We start from the raw sequence: 26828 nt of genomic DNA on the forward strand, positions 1-26828 counted from the left end.
AATATTTACACTCCAATACTTACTTTTCCCTCCCTTTCTTACCCTATCTTTGTGTCTGTCTCATTCAGTCTATTCCACTCGAGTTTTATTCCGTTTACCCCCAGTCTGTCTCGCAAGCCCCACTCTCCCTTTTCTCCTGAAATTGAAATGAATATGAGCTTTAATTGCATGACGGAAAAGTAACAACACATTATTTATCCTTTTAACACTTTCAGTGTATATCATTACATTACACTTGAAAACCAGTCACATATCTGGCTGCTGCTGCCGGTAGATGTGAGTGTTCTACAGGTTCTCCTAGATCTGCCAGAGTGCTTCTGTATCTCTCTTGCTGTATCTTTCTCTTTATCTCTCTAGCTCTCTGTCCCTCTTGATGATTTTACTGTGTGTGTGTGTGTGTGTGTGTGTGTGTGTGGACCATCCTTTCGGTGTAAGATGATATGGTTCGAATTTTTCTATATGGGTGTACTAACTTTTAACAGAGCCGCTGGTTTGTGAGTATGTGAAAGAATGGATGAAGGCGGTGTGTGGGCACGTGTGTGTCTGTGTGTGTGTGTTAAGACCACTGTTGAATGCTGCTGTCTGTGTTTGTTTATTTGTGATGGTGACTCTGTGTAGCAGTTGTGCTGTGCTGGCACACAGCCCCTAGCCCTCGGCCCTGGGTGACAGATAGTATCAGAGGAAAAGTGCTTATCGGCCGCGGAGCTCAGGAATGGCCTGTGTGTTCTGGGTGAGCCGCGGGGTCAGGAGCAGATGCCATTAAGATGTCACGACATGGTAAAAAAAGACTCCCTGTTAAATCCCATTTAAGAACATTTAGACTTTATGGAGAATCACCTTTGTATCTGGAGTCTGTGTCTCTGAGCGTGTATGAGCGATCTGTGTAACTGTTTGTCCAGTGTGAGCTCATGGCCCATGGCTGATGCCGAACATAAAGAAGCATTGAGGAGAGGTCAACCCTAAGCCAAGTCAGGGGTACACACACACTCACAGGTAAAGGTCTCTCTTGCACTGGCCAGGGAGTATAAAGGAGAGGCAGAGGACCGCGGGGACTATCGTTTCCTCGTTAATTATGACCGTCTGGCAGGCCAGAACGCAGGAAGTGGAAGAGGGGGAAGGAGAGCGGGACGGAGGGGGGGACTGGGGAGACGGGGAGTGAGATAAAGCTGGAAGGAGGAGAAGGGAGTTTCTTCGGATGACAAAACCAGGTGCACAGATGAAAAGGGAGTAAGGCCATGTCAAGAAGTCAGAATTTCCTACCTCTTCACCCTCCAAAAAACACACCCCAAGCCCCCAAACTGAACCTTTGGCCAGAAAGTGCGCAGTAAATGCCTTTCTGTCAAGCAGTAAAAAAATGCTCAAGGAATGATGTGCTACCAACTATACATCAAATCAAGATTCTCACATTTAAGTAAAACTGTTTGAAAATATTTAAATAGCCTAAATTCCACTGCCACAGCACGTATGCTTCACTTACCTGCTGGTGTGGCATGACAGTTTGTTGCAAATTGTCTCATTATTAAATTAATAAATGTAGCAATTTAATTACATGTTATAGTATAAATCTATATATAGTAGTATATATAATTTAGATATTAGTTCAGATCTTTAATGCTATTACAGTTTAATAACTTTCTTTTTTTTTGTAAATAGGTTTTATGTTAAATGTACATTATTTACGGCTCCATTTACCAGATCCACTCTTAACTAAAAAGTAGCAGTTTACTCATAAACGTCTTTCATACGACACGCTTTCCTCAGGCCAGACACGGGGCAGTTTTGGTCAGGCCCGGGCTGAAACACCACACGCTCCGTGCTGAGTAAAGCTGGGATTGCAGCGGCTCCAGCCCCAATTAGGGGGAGTCTGCAGCATCTGGACAGAGTTAAAGCACAGGTCCCGTCCAGCCCCGCCGCAGCCACGGGCCTCGGGCAGACACCGAAGTCATTGAAGAATAAAAATAATAATAAACACATTGCACACAATTGTCCCCACGGGGAAAATAATAACAATAATCTTTCAGGAAATGAAGAGTCCCCGCGGCAGGGAGGCACAGGGATCACTGGGATTTGCCAGGCTGGAATGCCAGTGTGGCTTATTCAAAATAAAGCATTTGACTGATTTGTGTACCGGCTTTTATTTGTTTATGTTTTACGGCTCCGTATATTATGGGCTGAAAGAATAGGCTGTAAATTATGATCGTTAATTTTTGAAAGACATCAGAGCACTTCTCTACAGCACTTGTGTTTTTGCCCCCGGCCCAGCCTGCATGCTTGTCTTGTTGTTGTGCTGCCGCAGAAATACAAAACAACAATTTATAAGACGGTTTAAGCACATTCAAAGCAAAGTTAATGTCCCCTGTAACCTTGCACAAGAGACCACATGTCACTTGAATTATATGTTATTGTAAAAAGGGGATCTCGAGTGTAGCTATGGCTGATCTGATATGTTGCTAAGCAACTGTAATCTCTTAATGGGTTGAAGTAATTTAGCAAAACCTCTCCATGTTTTATTATGGATACTTGTTTAGATTTTTAATCTAATTTGTACAAACACTAATACTGTGTTTAAATTCATTTCATCACATTTCACATAAACATATGTCACCTTTGAGGTCTTTAATGATTTAGTTTTTGGATATTTATTTGGCAGTGGTGGCCTAGCAGTTAAGGAAACAGCCCCGTAATTAGAAGGTTGCCGGTTTGAATCTTGATCCACCAAAGTGCCACTGTACCCCACACACTGCTCCCGGGGTGCCTGTCATGGCTGCCCACTGCTCACTAAGGGTGATGGTTAAGTGAAACAACATGTCATGTGATTCCAGCCAACAACAACCATAATAATAATAGTAATTGATTACTCACTCTGTATTCTTAACCCCTGAATTCAGATTTGGGTCTCAGCTTCCTAGTGCCCTTTCCAAGATACCATTTATTCACCATTTACTCACACACTCACATACTCACGCGTGTGGTTAATTTAGAGCTAACAAGAGCATACATGACTTTAAACTTGGAGGGAACCCTCGCCAAAGCAGGCAGAGCATGCAAACATTAACATTAACGTTTACTTCACTTGGTTATATACACTACCAGTCAAAAGATTGGATGCACCGATAACCGACTGGTTATGGAGACTAAGATGGAGCCTTTTTGAAAAATGCAAGAAATGTATTTTGTTCTTTTTGTATCAGGAGAAAGAGAAGTATGTTTGATAAATCAGTTTTTTCAGAGTTGCCTCTTTTTACCTTCATGGCTGCTTTGTTCACTATTGTCATCATCAAAAGCCACTCAAAAAAAAAACCTTCAAGACTGTTGGAAACCGTCCTCGTTGTCAAACTTTAAGGTGGTCGAGAGAAGCAGAGAGAAGTGTGAAATGCTGTCATCACAGCAAAATCTTCCTGCCTTGGAAAAGCTCAAAGGTTCAACCTTTTTTACCTTGTTTGATAGTTTTCTGTTTTTTACTTAACGTCACATGTGTTATTTCATAGTCCTGTGTCTTCAGGTTTGTTCTATAGTGTAGAAAAGGCAAGGCCCATAAATTAGTAGGTGCATCCAAACTTTTTATAAACAGATTATTATTCTATAAACTTTACTCACAGGATCTGCTACCTGTGCCTGTCATGACGGGGGGAATGCAGTGCACATGTGTGCCAAGAGTCTGTGTTTGCATGCGCCTTATATGACCCACTTTGTTTTGTCACACTGAGGAAGTGACACAGCTGCTAAGGTCAGCAGGAGACACTGAGCGAGCAGGTCGTTGTCATGGCAGCCTGTTGAATAAAGGGCTCCGAGCCAGAGAGGACAGGCAGCGGCGCAGGGCTCTCTAGCGCTGGAACCACCAAAGCCACCACACCCTCAACCCATCATGTATATGCCACTGGCCAAACACACACATACACACACACACATCGCACACCGTCCGTCTCAACCATGGTAAATATTTCCACACCGGACACATTGACCACCGAGCATACTCAAACCACACACACTAACAGCTCGGCCCCACAGATCTACACAGAACTACAGATCTACACAGATCTTTAAGCAACAAGTGTTAAAGATCCCCCTTTTTTGGCCCATGCTTCTTGTTTTAATAAGCAGAACTCCAATCATCTACATAACAATATGTTAGGTCCTATAATGAGGTGCTGAAGGTGAAGGGGGCACTGCAGAGAGGTGCATGCTGGGAGTGCTGCATGCTGAGAGAGGGGCATTCTGGGAGGTGATCCCCTGCAGGCATCCCCTCTGTGGCGGCAGCATGGTTAATGGCCCTTTCATGGCCTGGGCACAAAGGCTTTTGTTCGGGCCTAATTCAGCCTGCCGTGCATGGTGGATGGGGGAGGGTGTTTTTCGAGCTCCTTTCTTTTTCTCTCTCTCCCTCCTTCTCCCGTTTTCTCTCTCTCCCTTTGCCTGTTGGGGGAAAGGGGGGGGGGGGGGGGTGATTGACAACAATCACATAACAAACCTTTCTCTGGATCCCTGGCACAGGCCCTTACTGCTATACAAGTGCCTAGAGAGCCCAGAGAGATCCCTTCAACAATCACAATCAGGCCTGGACAGTGTCACAGGAGGGAATCCTCACTGTCCTTATTCACTCTACACTCTATTATTGCAACGATGATGGTTTGACACACTGAAAACAAGTTATTTTCTGATTGGGCACCGTACTGTAATCATAACTGAAGTGGGTGGTAGTAGCCTAGTGGGTAACACACTCGCCTATGAAGCAGAAGACCCAGGTTCAAATCCCACTTACTACCATTGTGTACCTGAGCAAGACACTTAACCCTGAGTTGCTCCGGGGGGGACTGTCCCTGTAACTACTGATTGTAAGTCGCTCTGGATAAGGTCGTCTGATAAAAGCTGTAAATGTAAATGCTGAAGACCTGCTAAACTGTGATTTGCAAAATGCCCCCATGATGCACCAGGGGACTTGTGAGGAGTCCATATGGAGTTTTCATGTTCTGGCTTAGGTCAGATCAGTTTTGGAAACATCAAATAGACTGTATTAAACGTGTAAGCTTTTAGAGTGCAGACGCTTGCAGCCACCAGCAAAGTGGTTGTGCAGCAAACTGTGGACGGGAACATTTGTAGTTTTAATGAAACCCCTCCAAATTTAGAAGACCCCTTTAGTGAGGCCTTCTTGGCTCCTGCAGTGTGTGTCATGTTTTCTCTCTGAGTGGACAGCGTACCTGTCTGCCCAACAGCGCCATGATGGAGCGTTCAATTAGGACAAACAATGGGGAGCTTTGAGCGGGATGTAATTACAGAGGCAATTACGCTGGACGTGTGTGTGTGCGTGTGTGTGCACAAGCGTGAGCCGAGTGCAGCTGTACACACACACGGGCAGAGCGCCTAACTGACTAATGAGCATGAACGTTTAATTAATCCACTCTTACAGCATCAGCTCCCAGCCAAGCAGAGCTAAAGAAAAACATGTGGCTGGGAGAGACAGCACGCGAAGACACAGGCCTGGGCCGCCCATCACATGACCTTTCACCTGGACAGGGGCCACAGGTGTCCCACTGACCTGCACCTTTAGGGAAGGGGTAAAGGTGAGCTGGGGGTGAGGTAAGGCCCCAGGTGAGTGGTGGGAGGTCTGCCTCACCAGCCGTGTGATCTTTGTCAGACCGGTGGCTCAGTTAATGAAGCAGATTCCAGAAGGGAAGGGGACGCTTGTGGGGGTCCTGGCTCTGATCGTTCTAGTTTGAAGGGGTTCGGTGCCGCTGGCCGCGCCCTTTCCCCCACAAGACACCACAGCTGCGCCCGGCCTGCGCCCTTCAATAGACGGGGGTCCATACAAACCCTGCAGGGACTGGTGCATACCAAATCAGGGGAACAGACAGAGATGGGGGAGGGGGAGTCGGCTCCTAAAGCCCACACATAACTTCAGGGAGTTTTCTTCCCCCCAACACACACTCTCTAACACACACTTTGCGCTCGACGAGTTCCAGGTATACAGCGGCCGCAGATATTTCGGCCCTCTCAAAATTTGGGGCCAAACCCGCAGTGCAGTGGGGAAACGCAGGCATTACCAGCTCCGGAGAGGTTTTTTTTTGGGAACGGACCCTATTGTTCAGATCCCTCCCCCTTCTTGGGAAGTGGGAGGGCCCGAAAAGGAGTCGCAAAAGGGAGAATTGTTAGGGAGTTCAGTCATCCAAAAACGGCCCTTTCAATGGGAGAACTCGGGGAGCCGAAGAAAATGTCGGTGCCTCCACAGTAAATTACAACAGCAGCAGCGGCAGCAGCGCCTTCGAGCCGAAAGAAAAGAGAGAGGGAGAGAGGGAGAGGGAGAAAAGGTACCGAGGATTTTTCTAAAAGTTCCTGTAGGAAGAAGAAGAAGAAAAAAAAACCCACAAATCCAAGAACCGTCCTGAAGAAGTGCACGTTCTGGTAAGAGGTTTCGAAAAAATCTTCTGGCTTGTTTTCTTCGGTGCTACATAGCTACAAAGTTACAACGTACGGCGCTACATCTGCTGTACTTATGCTTGCACTTACGCTGCGACGCGCTTTGTTGTAACGTTGTTACATGGTTGTGGAAACGTTGTTACATTTCGAGAAGGTTTCGGAGCGCTACACTTTGCTTCGCTTTTTGTTCCGACGTAAATATGTGAAGTTCCTACTTTAAGTGCGTACGTGACAAGACAAACCGCGTGGATAACAAATCAGACGAAAGAAAGCAGCGGTTTTGTAGACGAAAAAAAAAAGACTTTATAGTTAAAATCGGTGAAACGACGGGAAAAAAAGTGCTGAAACTAGCTAAGTGCTGTAACGCAGTTTGGCTAGTTATAATGCTTGGGCTCATGTAATAATAAAGTAATCGCGGGCGCAGCTTTGCTCCTCTTAAACGCTGTTCGGATCAAGTTTTGACTTTTTGAAATTATTATTTCACTTTAGTCCGAAATGCTTGGGACAGTAGGCCTCAGGCCATCTGTTGAAAACAAGATGTACCGTACATTATTCTGAGATCATTATGGGGGTTTGCCTTAAGTTTTCTCATTGAAAAATAGCATTAGCAAACCTAGCATTAGCATCATTGGCACTAATATATGAATCTAGAATTTTAATTATTTTAATATGTAATTTAGACTTTTAGTTCAGATGCACAGATATCCCATTGATGACAAATCCCAACTTCAAGCCATGTTGTTACTTTGCTTGATGCTTTTTCACTTTTTCTAAGGTGAATAAAACTGTCTTGGATATCTTGAAGGAGTAAAAGCATGGAGTTGACATGAATATATTTAGAATTTTACAAATTCAAACACACCCAATAAATACACTGTTATTTATTAAAGCAGTGATTGTCCCCCAGTAATCTAGCATAATTAAAAGGGTAAACTCTAGTTAGATTTCAGGAAATTCCTTCTGGTAGCCAAGTCGTTGATGATTGGCGGTCGGGTGGATCAAAGTTATTGCGTAATTGATTCCAGCCTGATTATCTTTTTGGCTTTGGCAGTGCTCCGACCCCATTTGGCTTGAATGTTATGAGGGCCCTATTAGCTGTGTGCAGATGGGTGCCCACATTTCATCTGACATGTCCTCACATCTCTGGATTCCTGCTAGCTAGCGAGTATCCCGTGTCTGGGTTCGGTGCCAGTGGATGTTAGCAGGTCGACAGTTGCTGCGGATTCGTGTCACGGTGACTTTATACGACCAGTTAATCCCCCATTAAAAACAACTGGGGTCCGTATGACTGGATGTGACGGACCACTCTGGGTAAGGCACGGGACCAATGCCTGTCAAAGGGCCTTCAGGTCGCTGCCTGGCTCTGATCCTCTTCATGGCGACTGGGGCTTTTGGAGAGGTTTATTGTTGTCTTAGAGGGTGTAACATTTCTCTTAATTCACAAAAGAGGGGTAAAAAAACCTACCTCAGGGCACTCTTTCATGTCTGCTACAGTGGGTATGTTCAAGCAGTCATAACAACCTGCAGGCAACAATCTCTGTGGGTGTGTGTGATTGAGTGAGAGAGACAGAAATGTGTGTGTGTGTGTGTGATGCTCCCTCCAATCTGGATTAGCTCTTCATACTGGAATGTGCTGCTTGTCACTTTGCTATTTCTAAACATACCCGCTGTTTCTCGGCTGTGTCTTCATACTTAAGTGACCCTGTCAGAGTGTTGTGCCCGGCTCGTCTACAGCCTGGGACGGCTTGACAGCTACACAGATAGACCCTGTACCAAGTTTTAAATATCACAAAAAAAAAAATAAATCTTGACACCTGCATGGCCAGGTGCCTGGTGAGAGGACTTATCCTGACACCCCGGGCTCTAGGGCCCCATTATCCTTCAGAGTGATTTCTGTCTTGACAAGTATTGAGTCCAGGAAGCGTAGTTAAGGACATCTTTGCTTAAAAACCAAAATAAGTTTTACGCCTTGTGTGTAGCAAAATATGACATTTAACAATACAGTACTTAAATACCACACAGAAGCTGCACATGGCCATAATTTCATTGGGTAGTATAATTTCCAAATATGAATTTCCATATCATATGTTAAGAGTAAGGACAAATTTGTATGAAAATAACATAAAATAAAACACATTTTAAATATAGCTGTTGAAAGGCTTGAAAAGTAAGCGTGTTTCTTGTTGCATTATTGTTAATATTACAGATATGTTTTGTTACTGTTACAAAATCGTGTTTATACCTGGCTCTAGTATTTTATTTCTATGAAAGTATAAGCAACATTTTTTAGCAGTGTGGTTGTTTCAAGAGCAGCAAAGAGAATGTTTAACGAAAGATGTCAAGGAATAAAGATATACATGCTCACACACACACACACACACACGCTCTGGTTTGTCAGTGAGAGTCTGGCACGGGGATGTGAGATCAGTGATAAAATCCAGACACTGGTAAGTAAGCAGTGAGTGTGTGCAGACAAACACCCTGGTGTGTGAAATGGATATTTGTAAAAAGATTAGGGGCCGTTAGTCAAGCCAAGAGAAATGCAGCCACCCTCAAACCAGGTTGGGATGGAAATATTTCCTTCCCAGACATTTCGCAAGTGATCTGAAATTTGAAAAGTGCTTCTCACTAGAGGGATGTTTTCCAGTTGTCTTTCTCTGAATCGGCCGCTAATACAAGCATTTTTCCTTAAAACGTAAGCAGCAGAAGTACTAAATTGCCCAAATATGTGTGGTTTAAACCAGTTATGAAATAAAGCCAATTTCACACCAGCAGTGTTTGTGTAAAAGGGTTGTAAACTGCACCTTCAGGCATATATTGTGCTCTCAGCCAAAGTTTTTGTTTGTTTTGTGGTTGGTACTGGCCAGGCTCTGTCCACAGACGGTGTAGTCACGGATGCTACAGGTGTTCATGCTTCTCTCCGTTCGCGGAGACGCGGCTGCCTTAGTGTTCACTTTCCCCAGATTCGAACAAAGCTGTTGCAGCCCTCGCGTCCACGGCAGCACTAGAACAGGCTTTGTAAACAGTTTGTGCATGTTTTATTACGGCTGTATTACATGTTTGTCCCGGGTTGCCCGCCACCCCCAATCCCCTTCCTGTCCTCTCCCCGCCCCTCCTGGCCCAGTGAGAGCTGCTGGCGTGCGGGCGGGCGGCCTTAAGCTCTCCTGGTTCCTGCTGAATAATGTGGAGAAATTGCTCTTGATTTATAATTGGTTCCATTCACTCTGATGTATGAACTGCCAGGGACGCTGAGGCTCGCCTCCCCATAAACCCCCCTCCTGCACTGGCTTAGAGCTGCTCTGCGGTGTAAGGAGCCCAGTGTGCACGTTAAGGCAGGGCTATATATTAGGGGATTTTAAAGTGTGTGTGTGTGTGTGTGAGGCTGTGTGATTGTTCCTGTATTTTATAACATGGAATTTGTGTGTGCTTAAGTGTGTGAACTCAAGTTGTTCAGGAGATTTGTGTGTATGGTTTTGGAGGGAGGTATAAAAAGTGAAATATTTGTTTTGCAATGTGGTCTTTCATGCTCTCTGATTTCTGCACTCTTTCCTTTTTTTCCAACCTCCCAGTTCTGGGAGTAATTATTCCTTTTAGGTTTGTGCTGCCACTCTTGTCTTCCAATGGATGCTTCTGAGATATAGACCAGTTCTTCCAACAGAGACGTCCCATAGCATACATTCATACATAGTGAAAGAAATACTTGATTATTTGAATTATTAATGAATAACCTATTATATTCAAGCATATGTATATCTTTACCGGGTCTCCTTTATTTGCCATATTGTGTCCTCTCATTCCGATTTGTTTATTATGCATATTACATTGGGCCCTATTAAAGCATGCCCTGGGTAATAGCTCCCATAAAGAAGGAGCAGCCACCCAGCCGTGGCCAAATGGAGGTATGCGACTGCAAGACAGCTGAAGCACGGTAATTAGCTTGAGCTGGTTAATTCCACGTTGTTACATAAATTATGCAAATACCACAATGCCTAATTGATTAGCGAGCCCTGCCTTGGCTTGATCTGTGCCTCGTTAATCCCAGAGAGTGTCTTTTGCTCTTGATTATCGAAAGGGGGCAGTGGGGGGCGGGGGACTCTCATCGCTCATTAATACATAGAGGAAGGGGATCAGCCTCGTTAGTGGTTCTTTTGATGTATAATTTTGCAGCCATGGGAGCGGTTGATATCTGTGGGATTCCAGTGCGCCTGAATGGGAAGCGGCCAGTCTTTCTGTGCACCAGCTGAACTTAACACACCATCATGGGAACATTCCAGAAGTTTGGTTACAACCGGGTTGACACAAAGCAGTTTAAGCTGCTGTGGAGAGTCTGCAGAATTAGTCTGTGACAGCAAAAGGGATTAGGACTCATGTCCTTACAGCAGCCTGTCAGATAAGAATGAAGCATAACAAGAATTTCTCTTACATAACAGAAACTAAAATGGTGCTAATGATGCACTATATTGGAGTGAATATATCAGTGTGATCTGATCAGATTTTTAGAATATTTACAATACATACAGTAAAGCAATCAGAATATGGTTTTAAGGAATATTGCTCCAGCTGCTGGTGTTTCTCAATATATCTTATTTAAAAACCTTATTTAGAGATGGCAGAGAAGCAAACACAATGTACAAAAATTGCACTAGTGAGCATAGAGTATGGAGAGAATGAGATGTTAGAAGAAGTTCTCTAGTACTCAAACCTTGAATCCAGAGAGAGAAAAAAATTGGTCATCGTCACACTGTTACCAATCGCCAGTAATGCACTGGTATTGGCCAAAAATATTTGTTACGGTAGATGGTTCATAGTCTGCTACCACTGGTTTGAAGAAGACGTGTCTTAAGTTTACATTGAGTTAGATGGGCGAGTGTTTTTTCTTTGGCTCTTGTTTATACCAGGTGACCGGGGCAACTTGGAATCTCTTGTGAGTGGTTCGGAGTGACTTCTTTCACACCAATCATTGACTTGCTCTCAAGTTGGTCTCACCAACCCTGTCAATTGGGACGATGGGAGCAAAAGGCCAACAAACAGCTTTAATTGCTTTGGGACGTGTGTGTGTGTGTGTTTGAGGGGGGTGAAACCTGTAGCCCCCTCACACTCTCCCAGCGGCCCAACTGCTCTAAGCTCTGGCCTACACCATCGCTTTGATTTGTTTGGATCAGTTTTTAACCTCCAAATCTCACACCAGTCCCCCCCCGAAGCACTGACATGTCCCCCACCTCTTCAAATCATTACTACCTCAGCTCTCAAACCACTCTTAGTCATTAAGGAGCCCCCCCTGTTCTTTTTTGGCCATTGAGCTGCCCCCATATCAGCTCTTCCTCCGACCCTTCAGAGAAGCGTCTCTCCTTTCACCGAGGGTCCGTGGGGTTATTGTCCGTGCGGTGGCCCACTGCTTTACAATGACTCTCCACTCTATTAAGGTGCGTTCTGCCTGTTAGTGTCGCCCGGGGCAACCGGCCTCCCGCATGGCAGCTATGCAGTGGGGCATTGTGGGCGCCGGCCTGTGCAGGCAGTTGAACTCCAGCACTCCTCACACTTGACACCGCATGTGTTTATCTAAAGGAGGGGGGCATTGTGATGTTTGGAGTGTGTGTGTGTTTGTGTGCAAGGTGGGGGGGGGGGGGGGGGGTGCGGGTGCAAGGGACATAAATATGGGTGAAGGGAAAGAGAGGTGGGGGGTGATAAATATTCAGCAACTCAGCTCCTCAGAGGGAGATACCTCCTCTCTCTCTCTTTCTCTCTCTCTGTCTCACACACACCCCTGCCCCTCCCTCCGTGCCAGAAAGCAGATGGAATGTGAGTGGTGTGTGAGACGACTGCAGGCGGGAGAGTCCAGTTTTATCCAATTAGCAGGGTTGTCAAAATGAATTTATCCACACAGGCGGCAGGACAATGGTGTCCATGGCGGCTGTAGAATAAAGGAGCCCACATGGTGACAATGAGGCTTTATGAAGTGACTTCTACTCTATGTGCCATCTCACACCCACAGAGTCGGCATAGTCACACACTCGTACGCACTCGTGCCAGTACTCACTAACGCAATGTTGATCAAAACACTTGTATCAGCACACACACATCAGCACTTCCCCAGACTCACATTCCATCACACCATCGAACGTACCAGTGTGCATACATAGCACTTTTCAACCTAAGACAAGCACATTCTTGTGGACACAGTCGTATCAAAATCCAAATCACTAACGTGTACTTAGGAGCCCTGCTAGGATACAGTCACACGCAGGGCCAGACTGACAGATAGCGATTCCTGGCGTGGCTGTTCTCCGTGAAACCACCCAAACAAGCGTGTGTGATGTGTTTCAGAGGCATGCTGATGTGAGTGGTGCCTTTTGTGGCTGCATGGCCGCATGCAGGTGACAGTTTGGACAGGTGGTTTGACAGCGGAAGTGCAAGGATTTACTTTGCTCTGGGTTTATGGGGCAGCTGTCCAACCGTGACAACATATATCGGTAAAATAATTTTCATCTTATTTTCACTTATTATGTTGGTTAAACGTCCAAGAAAAGTTTAACTTTTTTTTTTTTTGTCATAATAATTAATATAATCAATAAAACACATTGTAAAACACCGACAAAGTGTGTTTTTGTGCAGAAAATGAACCGTATAAATAGTGTACCATCCATATGCTTTTTCTTTGCTACAAAAGTACTAAATAATCTTAGCAGTAAAAACACACTTTGTGAAAGTTCTGTGCGTAATGATGATGATGCACATCATCAATAAGGTACATAAGGAGCTGACTGAAATAAAACATGCTTTATGCAATTATACTGGCAAAGAACGTGACTTTAAAATGTTTTACGAGGATGCTTCTGTCTTCTTTTGCTGCAAGGGCCCTCCTTTAATGATGCTAGTGGTTCATTGCTGGCCTGAGCTGTGGCAGTGAGCCTTCTTTCACTGACATCTGCATTTTCAATTAGCCATTTCGTCCCACCCCAAGCACGCTTTTGGGCTTTCTGACTAGTTGTTGGACTTTGTGTGACCATCCGACGGCCGCGTTCGCCTGTTTCTGTCTTTAAAGACGAAGGGAAAGAGAGTTTTGCCTTGACAAATTGAAGCAGGTTGTCTGGCGCGCTTTGGGATCCGAGCACGCAGGGTTGGACCTTACAGGACAGGGCTCTGGTGAAAGGCGAGTGAGGCGATGCCAGCGAGCCCCGAGTGCTTCTCCCACAGTACATAACGTCGTGTTTGTTTTTTGGCAGCGAGAACTGAAAACATTTGTTCAGGGCCGACCCCATGAGATGGAAACGCGACGCAGCCGCCCGCTAGCAGCTAGCGGCTACGTAACTACCGACTCAAGAAAAACCCTTCAGGATCCCCGTGCGAAGTCTTGATTTATTTTTCGGGGCGGTTGTCATTTTCTCCCCCTCCTCTCCGGCTCTGTCTTCTTTTGGCCCCCCCACCCCTGTTTGGAGAGCCGAATCTGTCTTCAAGGCTTCATTAATCATTTCGTTCAAATAATGATCCCATCAGTGCTCTCTCTGTGTGTGTGTGTGTGTGTGTGTGAGAGAGAGGGAGAGAGAGAATTGCCGTCTCGGAGCTCTAGACCACCCTCCTTATCCTGACGGGAAGTTGTTAGTTTAACCTGACAGGAAAGAATTTGGGAAACTTGGCAGAGGGGAGAGGGAGAGAGGAGAAAGGCTCCCCTTCCTGCATTAACTGTTAATAGACTGACCCTTACTGTTCTCCCGGTTGTGCGCACAGAGGAACATTTCAGTGCAGCGCGCCCTTAATCACATGTGATTATTGATGTTTTTGATACGTGCCACCCCGACCTCGCAATCACGCGCGCAAACAAACTACGGACAGCTATGATGGCATTTACTCTGGCCCATCTCCAACACACACACACGCAGGGGCATTATATGCCCTTAACGTCCTTTAGCAGAGTAATGACCACCCCCCCTCATCCCTCTGCGGCCTGTTGTTCTTTGTGTGGAGCCTTTTGAATGCTGCCTCTGTGTGGCGACCTCCACCCCTCCTCCGCCCCCTCTACCTGTATCAGTTACACCTGACTGGAGGGCGGCTCAGGTTACTGCCGGCAGAATCCGGGCGCCCGCGTCAGGAGCTGGGGAGTGGATGTGGACGGAGGAGGGGCGAGGAGCAAGGTGGGTTTTGAAAGGCGACCATTATCTGTGAATCTGAACTGGCTTTGCCCTGCTTATCCCCGGCTGCTCGGTCATATTTTCCCGACTTGGTGTTTTTTGGGACAGTGTTTAGGGACAGCCCCTCGACCCGTGTGTTTGTGTAGCCGCAGGGGCTTTGGTGAACAGCCGCCACACCGCTGAACTGAGATTTTAATGAGTGTTTAGTTTGTGAGTGTGGGACTGTAATCACTGATTCATTGTCAGATTCCTTCTAAGCTCTGCCATCAGATCATTGTGTATATTTCTGCCTGATGTAAGATTAAATTTCCCTCTCTCTCTCTCGCTCTCTCTCTCTCTCCACTAGGGGGTAGTGTATGGAAGATGTCTGGACTGTTAGACTGGATGCCCTGGGAAAGGAAGCTGCGGATTCGAGTGCTCTGCACCGTAGGTGCGGTGATGCTGTGCTGCCTGCAGGGCGGCGCCACCACTGATGGTAAACATGATTTGCACAAATCGAAAAACAGATTATTAACTCCATTATTATTGCATGAGGTCACGTTATTTTTCCTTGCTTTCTTTCTCGCTGTCAGATGATGTTCCTGTGTTCATTGAGGAACCTCTGTCAGTAGTGCAGAAGTTGGGGGGCAGTGTAACCCTGCGCTGCAGTGCCCTTCCCTCCACTGCCAACATCAGCTGGCGCCTGAATGGCCAGGAGCTGGTTGCCGGAGACAGTGAGGACCTGGGGCTGTCGGTGCGCTTGGGCTCACTCTTCATCCACGCCCTCAGCAACGTCACAGTAGGGCGCTACCAGTGCGTGGCAAGCACCAGCGCCGGCGCCTGTGCCAGCGTGCCTTCCAATGTCACTGCAGCTAGTGAGTACCCACATAAGAAAATAACACACACCACACACAAAAGTTTTTGCTTATATATAATTCCACAGTAACACTCGTGCATGTTAAACAACTTTTTGCCATTGCATGGCTGGTGTGTTGCATTCATGATAAACACACAATGAATGTGCATTAGAGTATGCTGCGGGTACTGGTGTGGTTGAGTGATGGAGGGTGATGCCCACAATATGAGTGTGTGTGCATGAGTGTGCTGTAGGTCAGTCATGAGTGGGGCCCATGAAGGGAGGGTGTAATGTGACTCTCCAGTGTGTATGGGGAGCACTGGGCCCCATTAGAGTCGAGCCTCCTCCATCTTCTCCACCACATTTCTCTAGAGAGTGGGGACACACACATACACACTTAGGATAAGTGCAGAGGAAATATTCTGCCTGTAATTGGGCCAATAGTAGAATTTTTCAGTGAGAGATAAACATTTGTGTGTGTTAAATTAAAATGTCTGAGAAGATGTGAGAAATAAGGTGAGAAAGTTTGTTAGGGCTAGTCAAGACACAGCCCTCTCACAAGACAGGACATGATGTTTCACACCTGGTCTGGTCCCATCAACAACCCTCACAAACATTCGCTCCTTTCCCATAATGCATTTCTTTTATTCACAGCCCGCGTTTGACACATATGGATTTAGCTCCCTTCTTTCTTTCCCATCATTTTGTCGGTGCCAGACAGTACATTACTGGCCCACATCATCCCCCCCCACCCCCTGGGCTCACGTGTAACCGATAAAGCTGACAAATGTCTCCAGCGGTGCTGCAGATGTGGCCTCTTAGCCAGGGCTCCAGACTCTACACCCCCTCGGCCCCCGTCTAATTTAATAAAGAGGCCAACTGCCCCAGTCCAGGCTGAAACAGCCCCTGAGGGAGGGTGTGTACGTGTGTGTGTGAGTGAGTGGAGAGGTGGAGTAGGGCGTGTGTGTGTGCGGGGGGGGGTTAAAACGTCGTCTCCCTGTCTCCATATTTCAGCTCTCACTGCTTCTCTGCACATTTGTTTTTGTGCTCGGAGAGCCCAGCCAGGCCCTCCCAGCTCTCCGGCTTTGGAGGAATTTGTCTGAACTCTCTCCCAGAGGGAGGTTGCTGTTTTTGCATTATTTAAAACTCCCTGACTGAATTCCTTTGTAGACAACCAATCTCTCTTTCATAGGGAACACAATCTCACACTGTATGAAAGCACACCTAGACCCAGACTCCAGGATTTCACTAAAGGGCCGTGAAGGCTCAACGTTAAAGATTCGAAGGGAGGCTTCAATAAATACCCTGCGTTCTTTTCGCCTGTACTTGTGCACGTTTTCAGAAAGCTCATGAATGCGGACAGACTCCTGGAGTCAATGGTTACAAAGACGGGTCTCACAGACCACTGCTTTTGCATCAGTTTTATTCATTCAGTTATTAACACATTTTTTCCGCTGACACCGTGTTTGTTGTTAGAATCCCAATCTACACGATTTATCGGTCACTTGTAACCTACGTCCTCTGTTTTGCACATACAGTGAGCAAAAATGAGACTTTACTTTACTTTACAAACACTTATTGGACTGTTTTTGCAACTACGCACATTACTCACAAGCCACAAGATTACACACAATAAAACTAGCTGACCACAAGCTTTCACACACACACACACACACAGTGTCAGTGTGTATCCACCCACCATCCAAATGACACTGTACAGACTCCCTAACTTCGCAACCGACACAGACCAAACCACACACACATACGCAGACTCGCATTCCCATTGGCTCCACAGGCCGATCCATAAAAATGACGAATGATAAGTGAGCCAGCAGCATTTATGAGACGCTGCCAAGCAGAGCTGGAAAGGAGGCACATCCATTTTATAAATATCATTAATCCTGCCCGACTCCCAGCATCCGGGCCCCCAGGAGAGACACACAGACTGAGAGTGTGACAGCTTACAGAAACAGACGTTCATATACACACCGCTACTATACACTCACAACATTTTTCTAATAGACACACACTTATTCAGAGACACTGTCTGGTTTTACTATCTTCTCTTTATGGCTCATGCACACAAACATCCAAACGCACAATCGTCGTACTTTACACAGAGTACATACGCTTCCATCACTGGCCCACCACTGAAACCACTCCTCCACCACCCACACAAACACACACCTGAGGCTTAGTGTGGGAGCCCACGCAGTAGGAATGTATGGGGGAAGGGAAGTGTGAGTGTGTGTGGTGGTGGGGGGGGGGTTAAAGGTGTGCAGTTAAGAATGTGGCCAAGGCAGGAGGGGACAGGCATGGGGTGGCTGTAAAAAGGCCCCTGATTGATTTAGCAAATGGAGCATCACACTCAACTTATAAACTATTCCTTTTCATATAGCACCAGATTCTCATTTTTCTTAAACACACACTAAAGTAACTTTCTCGATTCAATGAAATGCTGTCAATACAGTTCAACACAATTGCAGTCCAGTTTTTTTTCTCATAGTTTTTCTGATGTGTAATAAATAATTCATTCTTATATTGTGTCATATGCCTTGTTTTACATTCATATTACCAATCATATTTCAAGCTAAGCCTGAGGCAGCCCTACAAAAATTGTGGAGAGACATTTTTTAATTGCCACTGAATGAAACTGAGTACTTGAGGGTGGTAGTAGCCTAGTGGATAACACACTCGCCTATGAACCTGAAGACCCAGGTTCAAATCCCGCTTACTACCATTGTGCCCCTGAGTAAGACACTTAACCCTAAGTTGCTCCAGGGGGACTGTCCCTGTAACTACTGATTGTAAGTCGCTCTGGAAAAGGGCGTCTGATAAATGCCGTAAATGTAAATGTAGTACTTGAAATAATTAAGGAACATTTGAAAAATCTGGACTGCATTGGGATGTTTGAAAATCTATTGTTTTCCATGTCTTTGTTCTGTTTTGTTGTTTTGTTCTCTCTCTCTCTCTCTTTGCCTTCTCTTCTCATTCTGAAACACCACACACTTAGATGGAGTTGCCCTATTGTGTTGCAATCCAAACTCATTTTCATTTCCTGAAACCCAAATAGAAGGTCCCCCTTTGACCCCTGATTTCTTTCCAGGCCTCAGGCCTTCCGGGTCAGGCAGACAGACTCTGTGTCTCTTGGCTCTCGGCTGTGAGCCCACTCCACTGCCCAGTTAAAATTTTGCAGAGCCCGTTTCCTAGCAAGCAAACATAAATACCACAACCCATTCTTTCCTACTGATGCTGGTTTAGCCAAATCATTTAGATTTAGTGTGTATGGATCTGTGTGCTCTTGAAGAATCTGAGTGGGATATGAAGAAAAACCTATTTTGTCTTGGATTCTGACCAAAGGTTTGTGCATCTGTTTGTGTGTGAGTAGAACTGAGAGACTTTGAGCCTGATGACCAGCAGGAGATAGAGGTGGATGAGGGGAACACCGCAGTCATCGAGTGCCATCTCCCCGAGAGCCAGCCCAAAGCTGAAGTACGCTACAGCGTCAAACAGGAGTGGCTAGAGACGTCCAAAGGTAACACTGATAATGTAATCTCTTTATCATTCAACATCTCTGTTTCTCTCTATTCTGATTTTCCCTGTTATTGATTATGTACAGTACAGGCCAAAAGTTTGGACACACCTTCTCATTCAATGTGTTTTCTTTATTTTCATGACCATTTACATTGGTAGATTCTCACTGAAGGCATCAAAACTATGAATGAACACATGTGGAGTTATGTACTTAACAAAAAAATAGTGAAATACCTGAAAATGTGTTTTATATTCTAGTTTCTTCAAAATAGCCACCCTTTGCTCTGATTGCTGCTTTGCACACTCTTGGCATTCTCTTGATGAGCTTCAAGAGGTCGTCACCTGAAATGGTTTTCCAACAGTCTTGAAGGAGTTCCCAGAGGTGTTTTGCACTTGTTGGCCCCTTTGACTGTGGAGGCCAGGTCTCCAGTTTTTGTTAAGTACATAACTCCACATGAGTTAATTCATAGTTTTGATGCCTTCAGTGAGAAACGTAAATGGCCATGATAATAAAGAAAACACACTGAATGAGAAGGTGTCCAAACTTTTGGCCTGTACTGTATATGTGACAGAATAGTCAACATTTTCTCAGTTTCTTTTTTGACATAATTCGTTCATTTCAGCCTTCTGGATCTTTCCCCTTATTCCACACATTCCTACTTATGTCCAAATTGCCCAGCCTGTCTTGTATCTGTGACATCATAACACTGGAGATAAGCAAGTTATCTGGGGAATGTTTAAACATCAGAATGGTTTTGTTTATTTTCTTGTTAATTTGGTTCAGTCATCTCTAAAAATGCTCTGGTGCACATTATGCAAGTTCTTGGCAGCTGTTGCCTCTACTGGAGTGATAAAGTGATTGTGAAAAGCAGTTCCTGGCTTTGTCTAGGCTATGTTTCTCCCCCATGTGACAGTGCAGTGAACTGCATATCACTTTTAGATTTGTGTAAAAAAATGAATCTGGAACCACAGTTTCCACACTGGTTAAAGTTGGTCTGACTCTCTCTCTCTTTCTCTCTCAGGGAATTACCTTATAATGCCATCAGGTAACCTGCAGATAGCCAATGCCACTCAGGAGGATGAGGGTCCATACAAGTGTGCAGCCTACAACCCTGTTACTCAAGAAACGAAGAACTCCACTTCTGCTGACCGCCTACGAATCCGCCGTAAGTCCTTCATGTCCACAGGCTACTATCACCACAACAAACCACAGATCTTGGATCTTGAACAAACGCCACTTCACCTGTAAACAGGTTCTACAGCTGAAGCGGCACGCATCATCTACCCTCCGGATTCACGTTCCATCATGGTGACTAAAGGCCAGCGGCTGGTGCTTGAGTGCGTGGCCAGTGGCATCCCCACGCCGCAGGTCATCTGGGCCAAGGACGGCCTGGACCTGCGTTTCCATAACAACACGCGCTTTTTGCTCAGCAACCTGCTGATTGACACGGCGAGCGAGGGAGACTCTGGCATATACGTGTGCCAGGCTGACAACGGCATCGGGTCACCAAGCTCCGCCATGGTCCAGTATGACGTGCAGGTGTTCGGTGAGTACAAACTTTCCACATAAGCTTTCCACGTACTGCTTTTCTGTGCCTTCTCTTAAATTTAAGAACTAAGGCTACCAACACAGGAAAAACTGTGAAGTTTATTCACTCCTGGGAACAACCCGCATACACAGGCACGTTACACTAATTATTGAAATGGTTCCCTGGCCAACAGAGAGCCAGAACTGAAAGACAGATCTACATAGCCTTGGGCTGCACAGTCCCAACAAAATGCATTCATGTAAAAAGGGGGCATGGAAACAGAGCCAGGCTGCTAGGCAGCTCATCATCATATATGTGTGAGGCTCTACACAGACAGTTCGGCAGGGGGATTAGTGAGCGGGGAAGGGAAGAATGAGTGAATAGGGAGCCGCCTGAAACACTGGGCTTTGATTGGGATGATGTTGGTTTTGTGGGCGCGTCTCTCAGCAGCAGGCTCTAATTAGGCCCAGGGTGCTTGTGAACTAATGAGCTTGCCTCGCACTTACTAATTCACTAGCATCCAACCATCAACTGCTCTGACAACAAAAGGATAACTAGCCTGCTTATGCAGCACGTAGAGATGCCTTCACTTTTTTCCACCGCGTTCAGAGAGTCGCACACATATTAATCCCTCAACAAAAATACAGCGGTTACAGTGACAGTGATTGTGCTTACTTTAGAAAAAGTTATTATTTCAGGCGTAAGTCAGACACTAGTCGTCTTTTTATCACCAATATAGCCAAATATAAATCTTTTTTTTCAGATGTATTTCAGATTGTGGTGTGACTTTTTGTACGTGACTTTTGATACGTCTTCCCTCTCCTATCTTCAGAGCCTCCTCAGGTACGTCTGGAGATGCAGCAGCAGGAGGTGGTGTGGGGTGACACTGTGCGCTTCACCTGCCAGGTCAGGGGCAAACCCACCCCCAGCTTGATGTGGTACCACAACGCCCAACCCCTGAGGGGGTCTCCACGGCATCGTCTGCAAGGCCGCACACTGCGCGTGTCCAACGTGGGGCCACAGGACAACGGCATGTACCAGTGCATGGCAGAGAACGGTGTAGGCAGCTCGCAGGCATCTGCCAGACTCCTCACCATTCCAACAGGTACGGGATCTTCTCAGCATGTTTTTTTTTTATTTAAGTGAAATTTAAATTTTAAGTGAAGTGATTGTCACACATGATACACAGCACACAGTGCACACAGTGAAATTTGTCCTCTGCATTTAACCCATCACCCTGAGTGAGCAGTGGGCAGCCATGACAGGCGCCCGGGGAGCAGTGTGTGGGGACGGTGCTTTGCTCAGTGGCACCTCAGTGGTACCTTGGCAGATCGGGATTCGAACCAGCAACCTTCTGATTACGGGGACGCTTCCTTAACCACTAGGCCACCACTGCCCCATGCATGCCCACTATGCATGTGCAGTGCAGCAAAATGCTGAAATTGAGATTAATCTCCTGATTCATGCTGAAAATGTGTGTGTTTTGTTCTGCACAGGGTCTTCACCGAGAGCTGCAAAGCTGCCCCTGCTGCGCCCCTTAAGCCCAGACAAGGTGCTGCGTGAGCAGGCACCTCAGAAACCTGTGGCCACCAGCCCTGTGCTGGCTGTAGATTGTTCTGAGTTGCACGGCCACTTCTCACCAGCAGAGGCTCCCATCATCCTCAGCCTGCCGCAGACCCGCAAGTCGGATTTTTATGAGCTCACCTGGAAACCCCGTCACGACGGCGGCACCCCGGTGCTGGAGTACATCATCAAGTACAGGAAGGTGCGCATTATGTTCCTTGTCTGTCGTTTAGACGGTAAGGCTCTGTACAGTTCCCGGGAACTGACTGTGGTCCTGACCCCCAGACGTCTTTTGATTGACAGGCTGGAGATCCCCCAGGTGACTGGACAGTTAGCAGTATCTCTGGCGCGGTGCACAAGCTTGGCCTGAGCAGGCTGCAGCCCTCCACCCTGTATGAGGTTGAGATGGCAGCTAAGAACTGTGCTGGACTCGGACAGCCTGCGATGATGACCTTCAGAACAGGGAAAGGTAAGAAGAGTTTTTAATTGTTTGAAAAATTTTTAATCGCTTTTTTAGACAGAAAGTTATAAATTCTTTCTGTGTCTTTTTAGGAGGCAAAGTACCAAGAACACCACGTCCCCCTTTCCCACGCCTTTCCCGTAAGTCCTGCATATCGATAGTTAACCCATTTAATGACTAACCCACTAAAATGATAGAAGATCATGTAAATAATTTTTCTTTAACACCTACTCTTGACTAACACATTTGTTTCTTAATCTCTTCTTTGCTGTAAAGGATGAAATCACAGTAAGTTTGGTGCTGTGAAAGGAATGAACTTTTCTACAGATTTAATTTAATTTTGTTTAATTCTGATTTGGACTAAATGTTCAGTTCTCCCCTCAGCTCCAGAAGCCCCAGACCGGCCAACTGTCTCCACCGCTTCAGAAACATCAGCATACGTGACATGGATCCCTCGTGGAAATCGAGGCTTCCCCATCCAGTCATTCAGGGTGGAATACAAGAAGCTGCGTAAGGCAGGAGAAGAGTGGGAGGTGGCAGTGGAAAACATCCCCCCATCGCGCTTGTCAGTGGAGATCACCAGCCTGGAGAAAGGTGGGTGCCTCCATCAGCATCACAATGATCCATCATGAATATAAATATACTGTTTACTGCTGGAACCTTGCTGTTAAGACACTGCAATGTATGAACACTGTACACAATATAATAGAACTGAATGCCTTTTATTTTCACTATACGCATGTACAATGAAATTAAAGTGAAGTGTCAGCATTATATACATATGGGAAAGAATTCATAACTGAGTATGGTTTCATATACAGTGTATATTATATATAGTCTGTGGGTTACATGTTATTTCTCATTGCTTCTAAGTATTCACAGTAATGATGAACATGAGCTGAGTAGTGAGTGTTGGAAGGTGAGAATAATGTTATTGAATAGTATACAGATATTGCACAGTATTCAATGCTAATGTTTGAAGGAAGGAAGTCCAGGGGTTTGGGGGATTCGACTGTGTAGTCAGTGCATGTAAGGGTTTAAAGTGGTTTGGGCTTTTGGAAAAAAATAGTTTTTGAGTCTGTATAATTAAAATGCCTGTTCCTGTGAATAGTGATACAGGTCTTTTCAGTATTTTGTATATAATTTGTGTAGTATTTTTTGAATGCATGATAATTACCAGGAGGTTCATTAACACTCGCTTCTTCACCACAGGAACCACATATAAGTTCAGAGTGCTAGCAGTGAATGTCCTGGGTGAAAGCCCCCCCAGTGCCCCCTCAAAGCCTTACACTGTGATGGGAGGAGGGCAGCCATCCAACCCACGGCCTGTGGATGGACCCTATATCACCTATAACGATGCTATAAATGAAACCTCCATAATCCTGAAGTGGACGGTGAGAAGCACAGAACATGTGTGGCTGCAGTTCCCATTTGAAGTACTGAACAAATAGTAAATGTTATTTCCTGTTTTGTCATTTTAGTACACACCAGTCAGCAACACCTCCATCTACGGGTTCTACATTTTCTATCGGCCCTCTGACAGCGACAATGACAGCGACTACAAGAGAGATGTGATGGAGGGTGAGTCAGCAGGTTTAATTCTCAAAAGGACAAGCTTTCAGATTGGTCTCTTTGCACTGTTTTAAAATTGTTTCATCGTTTCATATGCAGGTGACCGTTATTGGCACGTCATCACCGACCTGCAGCCTGAGACTGCGTATGACATCAAGATGCAGTGTTTCAATGAGGGTGGAGAGAGTGAATTTGGCAATGTTGTCATACAAGAAACTAAAGGTGAGGTTCCTTTAGATTTTTCTCCGTTTGAAGATCCATCTAACATGAATTTTTCTTCTGAGCCTGAAAACTCAGATATAAAGTTAGGAAGCTCTGATTTTTAACCTGGTGGTGCTCCTCCAGCTCGACCACACCCACGCCCTCCACCTGAGACAGCCTCCCAGGAGCCAGGACCTTCCAATGGACCTGTTCCAAGGCCCAGCGACCTGCCCTACCTGATTGTAGGTGTTGTGCTTGGAGCCCTTGTCTTCATCATTGTCGCCTTCATTCCATTCTGCCTGTGGAGGGCTTGGGCCAAGCAGAGTGAGTGTGCTATATTTACTTCTGCATTATTTCATAAACACCCAGCTCACTGGGTGGTGTATAGCTCTTACTATACTGACTATACCGTAAAGTGGATATTTTTCACCGTGATTGTATTTATTTTGGAGGAAAGAGTTTAACCTGTTTGACAGCTGAGTTGATTTTGTCCAGTCATTCCTGTAACATGGTTTCTTCACCTTTTGCAGAGCAAGCCACAGACCTGTGTTTCCCAGCAGTGGTTACCCCAGTCTCGTCTTGTCAGTACACTATGGTTCCATTGCAAGGGATGGCGCTGGTGGGCCGCTGTCCATTGGACCCACATATGGGCCCAACTCACACCATCTACCCCAACGGAGAATATGTCCCAAATGGCAAACTTCCGGCTCAACACTTACCTGGACTCTGCCAGGTAAGCCAGAGTTTGAGCATTAGGCTAGTATTATGGGACCAGGTCTGTTTTTGTTGCCTTACAACTAAGGAACTAAAGGAATATGATGGATTTATGTGCAGGAGGAGGTGGATTGTGAAATGGAGTTTGATACACTGCTTCCACAGGCTATCCCCAACGGACACCCATCCATCTACTTGAATGGGTAAAAAAAAACAGATCATCGTTTAAAAACATGTAGTGATAAGAACTGCTGGAAAACAAATCTTTAGTGATGTCCATCATTTGTAATTTGTGCATCTTTTTACTACAGTGGTCCTGTACATCATGAAGATGTAGACTGTTGCTCACCAGATGACTCTACACTAGAGCTACTCAGTAGCTCTGAGCACTGCCGGCTGCCGGTGGAGGACACACAGCATTTTCATGACGATGTCACTTTAGAGGACATTAGCTCAACAGGTATGAAATACATTTTATACTAACCATCACAAAAGTAAACAGCAAAACAAAACCTGTTTGTGACAGCAGAGTGTTAACTATATACATTTATTGTAAAAGCAATGCAGTGTTTAACCTAACATTTGTCTCTTCTCTCTGTAGACATGCCCGTCTGCACTCTTTCATCACCGATGGAAGATGTAATAACAACCATGTCATCTGAAGAATCATTACTACAAGATGAAAACATCAGCTCAAATGTTAAACAGTTCATAGTAAAAGGGACAAGAGATGCTGTTGATGGCTAAACATAGTTTAAAAAAAGAAACAAAAGAGTATTTATTTTTATATAAGAGTTATATTTATATATTTATGTTTGTAAATAGAACTGTGATATTATGCTATTATAGTGTATATGTTGATACGTGGTCTATATCAGATGATATTGTAACACCTGCACAAGTGTCTATAATCCTTTCTATTTTAGATGATAGACAGCTGTACTCAAAGCTTACATGGAAGGACAAGTCATTTCATGGACCAACAGGGACTTACAAATACAGACCATGGGTCCGAGCAGATGATTTAACAATTTTACAACCCATTGCAACAGTGAAGGCTGTGAATTTTGAAGGCTTTTAAATCTAAAATCATGTAAACTACACCTCACCATAGTTATTTTGAGTGTCTCCATGATTTTGAGACCCAGCTGGACAGCAAACTAATGACATCACCCATCAATGGTACCCATTCTTAAAGTCAGCATCCTTAACATAATAAGCCCCATTAAATGAACTAAAAACTTTTGTTCTTTTTCTTTCAAGATTTTTTTTACTGAGGCCAACACTGATTCCATTAAAGGGGTGGGTGCAGGGATTTTTGTGGAATCAATATCAGCTCAGGACCCAGCTTCTCGCATTTGCCTTAGTAATCTTCCCCTTTAGATAACTCATCATGGGTGGTTGGGTGGTTATCTGTCTTATGTCATTGTCATTAGCTATTACTAAGATGTATGGATCTTCACCATTAACAGAGTATTAACAATTGTATGCAATGTAACAGCACCCTGCCTCTAGTTGTGTAAAATATAAAGGAAATACATTATGTAGTAATTGTTTATATTCTTCAATGCCTACATTTTAACTGAATGGGAAACAGTCTGGAAATGAATTTACCTACCGTTGAATAAGCATTGTTTTACAGTTCTGCTTGACACTGACAGACTACACTGTTGTGTTTAACAAGCTCATCAGTATTAGCTTTTCCTCAAGACAAACACTTGGGCATAATATGAAGGAAAACCTGAACCTATAATGTATTTTGAAACCGTACTGTTTATTACACAGGCTTGAGCACTATCGCATGTAAATAAAGCAGAAGAATTTTTAAATTTCTCTTGTCTATGAGTGCTAATTAAGCGCCATTACATACCTACATACCATTTTTT

At 45.1% G+C, this 26828-nt stretch overlaps 1 protein-coding gene across 2 annotated transcripts; it reads left to right on the plus strand.

The window, feature by feature from the left end:
- The first annotated feature begins 5974 nt into the window (after positions 1–5974).
- Positions 5975–26775, plus strand: boc (BOC cell adhesion associated, oncogene regulated). 2 transcript variants are annotated; one of them, XM_028967082.1, is made up of 19 exons: positions 5975–6393; positions 14881–15009; positions 15107–15388; positions 18758–18904; positions 19926–20069; positions 20157–20450; positions 21265–21537; positions 21929–22197; positions 22299–22464; positions 22548–22595; positions 22828–23049; positions 23668–23849; positions 23937–24036; positions 24127–24249; positions 24373–24552; positions 24759–24961; positions 25063–25145; positions 25254–25402; positions 25544–26775. In XM_028967082.1, exons 2-19 carry the CDS (start codon positions 14898–14900, stop codon positions 25687–25689), a joined length of 3123 nt encoding a protein of 1040 aa, XP_028822915.1. In that variant the 5' UTR covers positions 5975–6393; positions 14881–14897; the 3' UTR covers positions 25690–26775. The 2 variants fall into 2 exon arrangements, with proteins under 2 accessions (XP_028822915.1, XP_028822916.1); XM_028967083.1 differs by having other exon boundaries at positions 5979–6393; positions 22840–23049.
- The last annotated feature ends 53 nt before the right edge of the window (positions 26776–26828 follow it).

Source organism: Denticeps clupeoides, chromosome 2, assembly GCF_900700375.1.
Source record: "Denticeps clupeoides chromosome 2, fDenClu1.1, whole genome shotgun sequence".
Classification (NCBI taxonomy): Eukaryota; Metazoa; Chordata; class Actinopteri; order Clupeiformes; family Denticipitidae; genus Denticeps; species Denticeps clupeoides.